This window comes from Sinohyriopsis cumingii, unplaced genomic scaffold (genome assembly GCF_028554795.1).
Source record: "Sinohyriopsis cumingii isolate HCF-2022 unplaced genomic scaffold, ASM2855479v2 utg000160l, whole genome shotgun sequence".
In the NCBI taxonomy this organism is placed as follows: Eukaryota; Metazoa; Mollusca; class Bivalvia; order Unionida; family Unionidae; genus Sinohyriopsis; species Sinohyriopsis cumingii.
Genome location: NW_028315873.1, coordinates 10,123,529 through 10,130,429, shown reverse-complemented (window position 1 = coordinate 10,130,429; position 6,901 = coordinate 10,123,529). Strand labels below are relative to the sequence as shown.

At 36.2% G+C, this 6,901-nt stretch overlaps 1 protein-coding gene across 1 annotated transcript in view; it reads left to right on the top strand.

Moving 5' to 3' along the window:
- Positions 1–306: 306 nt before the first annotated feature.
- The window catches only part of LOC149774758 (uncharacterized), a 46,887-nt gene continuing 40,292 nt past the window's right edge, over positions 307–6,901 (top strand). The window contains exon 1 of the mRNA XM_089945000.1: positions 307–2,375. Coding sequence (XP_089801126.1) covers positions 400–2,375 — 1,976 coding nt within the window. The 5' untranslated portion in view covers positions 307–399. The remainder of the gene's footprint in view (positions 2,376–6,901) is intronic.

The following is a 6,901-nucleotide window of genomic DNA, read 5'->3' as shown; positions in this document are numbered from 1 at the left end:
TCTTTAAGTATGATTAAAGGGCCTACATCAATAACAAGCCCCCAATAGTTATGCTACATCAATAATTGGACAATGATAATACATTTAACCGTAATGTGGTAATGAACAATAATAATAATAATAATATAAGTATAATCAGGAAAAATGTCATAAGTACCGGACTCAATATTGCTTCGAGGCGCATTTTAGGTATGGCTATTGGTTCCCAGCGCAGATGTTCGGTGGTTCTGAGCAGAGATAGTTTGGTTCCTATCAAGGATGTGAGCTACAGAACCCTACTACCTAGACCCGACCAGGAAGAAACATAATCAGCGACTTGTATTTTTGGTTGTTGCAAACGAAGGATATAAATACATCTAATATAAAAACGGGATATCTTCTAGTATTACAAAAGTGACCATGGCTACATCTAGAGCTGATATTCAAACCGACGAGAAGCAAAACTGTCCCATTTGTCTTGGGGATTTCAAAATTCCAAGACAGTTACCGTGCATGCACTCATATTGTGAACAATGCTTACAGGATTACATTTCCTCTCACGAGGAAAAATTAAAAAAACTGATGCATATCGAGTGCCCGATTTGCAGACAAGAAGTTCGCATTTCAAAACAGGGTAAAGCTGACCCAAGCTTCGCATCCCAATTTCCAATTAATGTGATTTTACAGTCCATACCAAGTGATAGTAAAGTGAAAGTAGACCAGCCCTGCGATGCTTGTCACTCTGCGGGAATTTCAAGCCAGGCACAAAACGTCTGTGTGGTTTGTGAGGAGGCAATGTGTAAAACCTGTTCAGTTGTTCATCAAAATCAGAAGATCTCTAGACATCATGCAATAATTTCCGTGGAAGAATTTACAAGCAATCCACAGAATGTAATGAAGTTTGCAAAAGGTTTCAGCTGTCAAGAACACGATGGGGAGGCGATTGATTTCTATTGCAAGGATCACAAGACTGCTTGTTGTAGTAAATGTTGCACTGTCAACCACAGAAACTGTACCAATGTTTCAGACTTAAAGAAAGAATTGCCTAATCTATTGCAGGAAATGAACCCTGACACTGTGAAGGAACAAATGAAAAAAATTGAAGCCCATCTGATAAAGTTTACAGAGGTTAATGAGTCTAGCATAAGTCTCCTTGAATTCCAGGTGAATGACTTGACCAGTCAAATCAGAGAGCTGAGAAAGAAAATAAATGATGTCCTTGATGAATTGGAGAGAAAAGTTATGATAGAAGGACATCAAATTTATAAGGAAGAGATAATAAGAAAACAGGAGGGTAATCACCATTGTCAAAGTCTGATCAGTTCAATAAGAAATTCACATACTCTCCTAGAAACAGTCAAGAAATATGGAACAGAAACACAGATGTTTCTTATGACAGAAAAGATGATGTCACAGCTGACTTCATATCTGGATCAGCTCCAAGAAAGGTATACGAAGATCGAGACCACCACAGTCCTACTGGACGTGAATCCCCAAGTTTTGTCTGCACTGTCAACAGGTGCAGATAGTTTGGCAAAGATAACAAGTGAAAAAAAAATCCAACGTCTTCTTGTACCAGTTATCAGGAAGTCATCCAAAAACTGCCTTGTTCAGAGAAATAGAATTATTGAGATTAAAGGTATTCATGATTTAGGAAAATATACAGGTGTCGTGTATTTGTACTCGGGTAATGTGATGCTAGCAGATTTTCAGAATGGTAGAGTATGTCTGCTGGACTCCTCATACAGCTCAGTCATCAGCAAAAACCTGCCAGGTATATTCAATGTCTGTGTTGTTGATGATCATGATGAAGTTGCTGTGACTTTACCATCTCAGAACGCAGTCCAGTTCCTGTCTGTCAGGGATGGGAAGATCACACCCACCAGGATGATAACTACAAAATATAGATGTTCTGGCATTGCTTCTGCAGGCATGGGGAAGATCATTGTGTCTGGAGACTCTCCAGATAAATATACATATTGCTGGAGCCTTATCAGCAGAGGAGGAAACGAAGAGTCCTGTTATACGTTTAACTGTCAGTGTCTCCAATCATTTGCCTATGTTGCTCTGGATTCTTCCTTCACACGTGTCTATATCACCATGATTGCAGCGGATTCCCTCTATTGCTTTGACTTGAGTGGCAGCCAGAAATTTGTATACAGCCATGGTAGTCTTAAGAATCCTCGTGGTGTTGCTACAGACAAATATGATAATGTGTATGTTGTTGGATTTGATTCTAACAACATCCACCAGCTGACACCAGATGGTGTTCTTCTTCAGATTATATCTGACAGAGTTCCAACCAAACCTTTAGCTATTTGCTTTAGTAGGGATGGTGATGAGTGTCTAGTCACAAGTATTTTAGATAGTAGGAAGCTTTATCAGTATCGACTTAAGTGAGAAGCTCATATTTTATATTATTTGAGCTGATATATGATTATTATTCAGATAATTGATTTATCAAGATGTAAATTGTTCAGATTTTTCTTCCTAAAGAATATTCCTATTGTGTATATATGTTTATATTAATTTATCTTCTAATGGCCAGCAGGCCAACATAATCACCTGTATTTTGTATTTTTCTACCATTGCTCCAGCGGTCTTGCTAGGATTTTTAAACTGGCAGTCCAGGATGCCCATTTTGGTAAATATAGGAGCCCCACCAGCAAAAGTTGTAGTCCTCTCCCATAAAATGTGGAACATTGCAGTTTAGAAGAACTATTGGTTGTCATTGAGTTTAATTGTGGAACTTCTTTATACTACCGACATATAACTCTTGTCTGTCCATCAGTGAGACTGAATTATGTCACTCCAAGGAAAAGTCTTAATCCAAACATTAAAGCAAGGCATCAAACACTTTCTTACACTAGGTTACAGTCCCATCCAAACTATCAGTTTTTTGTAACTGTAGCCCTCTTGTGAATCTCATTACAATCTTCATCAATTTGCCCTTTAATCCTAATATACTTATCCAAATCTGCAAACAGTATTTTGTCTAAGTCTCAACATATCTTGATTTTGAGGTCAGATGCACTAATTATTCAGCTACACTCAGAAGTGAACACAATAATGAAAGCTAAAGTCGTTCATTTGGTGTACTCTTAATAACTGACATGTAAATCTCTGGGACAGTCTGCCTCAGAATTTAATCTTGTAAATATCAAAACATTTTCCCACCACTCAGTGGCCATTTTAAGTCATGTTCTTTTGAGGAACACTTATAATGACCATATGTACATCTGGGTGTCTTTCTGCCTGTGAATTCTGTCATTGTAAATATCAGCACAGCTAAAATAACTAATTGAACAACAAGTTTTCCTCATTAGCAAGTGGCTGAATTTGCACTGGTGAGCCTTTTAATTTGCTGCCCAGCTATTGTGTACATACAGAGGACTCCCATGTAAGTGATTTTCCGGAGAACCAGATAAAATATCTGCGTCCATATATGCGTGATTAACGGTTTCCGAGATCTCTGTTTCTCCCATATATAGGTCAGTCAGGGGTCATGTATTTGTACTCGGGTGATGTGATGCTAACAGGTCATCAAGATCCCTGTGCATCCTCTATGCTGATCGTACTAGGTAACATATACAGGTGTAGGACAAATCACCCCACCCAAAGACAAAATCCCACCAGCGAAACAAAAGGTAGGACATAATCCCTCCACCAGTCAAAGTATAGCCCTTGTAATTTTTTAAAGCATCACAAATAGACATCTTTATATGTTGGCTTAGGACCTTTGGAGTTATGTGTCAGCTTCCCTTTAGTAAATGAAAGATGTATAGGTTCCAGGTTATTTGTTAGAATTTGACAGACAAGGAGATTAAATTCATTCATTCACTTTGATCTTAAGACTAATTACATACGCATGTGACTTGCAGCCTCACTTTTCATAAGTACTGAGTTTACTGTACTTGACGATTATTGCTATATTTTGGGAAGTACATAATATTAAACCCAACTTTAATGCTTAAACATGAATTAAATTAAAATTTCAAAATAGGTCAGCATATTTCTGATGGTTCAAAAGGTGTAACAACTTTAGACTGGGGGAGAGGATTATGTCCTTTGTGTCATTTGCTGAGGATTTTCTCTGTACCCCAACACATACAGTTCAAAATCTCACAATCTCTCATCCAATTTCACAAACAAATCAACATGTTCTTAAAAATTCACTAGCAATCAACATCATTTGTTTTAAAGAACATTTTCTATTTTACAAAATAACTGCTAATTAGTGGTTATTGCATTATCTTAAAATCTGAGTGATCTACATACATCGTGGCTGCGTATTGATCAAGGTCATACTAAATCAGAATGCAGAGCAAAAGAACTTTTTATATTTCTACCTGGCTTTTTAGTATTGGTACGGTTACTGACACAAGGACAAGCAATGTCAGATATTAGATATTAGAGTGTTGGATAACAAAAGAATCTAACACCTATATCCTATACAGTATACACTCGCTTGTAAGTCGAATCAGACTGCAATCAACATAGATCATCATCTGTCATAGCATATGCACCTGCAGATCAGGGTCTATGTTGTTTGTTCTACTGATTACTCCTTACAAACTGCACAGACCCAGATCTGTTGTCTCATTGTGCAATGACAGATCTGGGTCTGTGCAGTTTGCAGTTAGGCGTGCCTTATAAAGACATATAAATGGTAAGCAAATACTCTATATTATTATGCTGGGTTTATTTACTCTATAAAGTGAAGGATACTGGACCAGCAGGCAGAACATTGACAGCAAACTCAAAACATCCAGAACAAAGTATGAGCTGATAATGATGTCCTTGGGCATGGCGGTGACTGGAATCTAAGTTAGTACCACAGGGGTACTTTGTTATCTGGACTCGAATCAAACAAATTACAATAAAATTCACAAAGTAACATGATTTAATCATGTTTTACGGGCATTCAGTGTTTTCATTGTTGAGAAAAATTACTTCTTCAATAGTATCGGAACAGATGGAGCTTTAAGGGGATCCAAAGTAGAATCATTGTTTGTGCAGTCTTGACATTCATAATGTATATGAGCACTTGGAGAAAACCTTAATGTCAATTGACAATCATCTACACTCTCCAATCATGTACAGTAGGACCAGATTCCTGTCCTTAAATGTTTGCTACATCATTAAAATGACATTTAAAATCACTGGAAACATGTGGCTTTTTCATTAATATGACCCCTTAGTATTTGTAAAATTGTGAATACGATCATCACATGCTGACACTGCATGATTTAACAAATACAAGGACAAGCCCCCGTACTGGATTCTAATAAAACAGTATACTATATCAGTTTTGTACCTAATTTTAGAAACTTCTGTGTCCTGGCCATCAATAATTGACCCAGATACTCTCTGGAATTAATTGTTACTCTTTTTGAAATGAAAACCTTAATGTGAATTTGACCTTTATACCCTTTTTAAGTAATTAAGCCTTTCCCCTACGCTTATGAGAAAATGGAAAATAAACTGAGTCAACAGTGTCGGCATTTGTCGTTATATTTTGTGTATAAATTAATCCTGATCTACTATGTCATTCCCATCATGCCTTGCTATGCACAAATCAGATATTCAAACTAATTTACTATCTTTTCACTCTAACATACAACAGGCATTTTATGTTAATTGAATGTGTCTAAAAATTAAGCCTCTTTCCTTCTCTATCTCTAATATATTTATGCACGTCCATCCTCTGGTACATATACCTACATTCTATCCTTTTTCACATTCATGCTGCACAACAACTTTATTAGTTCTTTAGCTTCAAAACTACACACATTTATTATATACTAAAGTGTGAAATATAGGAGTTTATTGGTGAAATAATTTTCACATTTTTTCGTTTATATATCTTCATAGATAAAACAAATATATGCTTACATTTTCACATGAAAATATAAGACTTCCCATCATGCCTTGCAATTTTTGATTGTGTGTGTGTGCCTACAAAAGTTATTCCTGAAGCATATGATCACACATACATCAAACTCTTATACACACATTACCAGTATCTCGTGGGTCGGTGGTTCTTTCCGGGGGTTTTCCCGGGTTCTTCCTTCACCATTAATACTGGCCGCCATGCATAGCCTATGGTGTGCTGAAAAATGGCATTAAACCCCACAACAACAATAACAACAACAACAACATTACCAGTATCTATTTTTTCCAGGTTGATAAGCATAAATAGTTCTGCATTTTCAGTAAATCATTTGACATAGCTTCATTATTTTATTTAATATGGACACAACCATTTATTCATAAACCTCCAGGACTATTATGAGTCACTTTATTCCATGTGATTAAGTGTGCCAATCTTTCATTTGCACAAATAATACAAAAGTCAAATGTTGTCACTTTGTCAATGCCCAGACTCAATCAATTAATCAATCATTAAATCAATTTTCTGATAAGAAATATCGCTGTCCTATTTTAAATGTTTCACACACTGTAGGCAAATTATGAGTAACCCTGGCAGCAGATACCCATCTCCTTTCAACCTAAATAACATAAAATAAAAGGAATTGATAATTAGTGTGTATATACTACATCACACCTGCTGAAAAATGTCATTTCATGCCAACTGAAAAATACAACTTTCAACAATTTTAGGAGGCAAAACACTTTTATGCACAAAACAGATGTACACATTAATTACGACTTAATGTATTACATCAGGCATTTTCAGCCTCTTGAATGCAAAGAAAATTACCTTCTTTCTCTCAACATACTTTCATTCTTGTACACACCTGCCTTTAAGTACATATACTGAATGATTTTATATCATGCACATAACAACGTACACAGTTCTTTGCAATATGTATGCATCATACTTGTCTACACACATCTATTTTATTCCTAGCACACATGACCTTAAGGATAATACACTGTCATTTTATTCATTTACTAA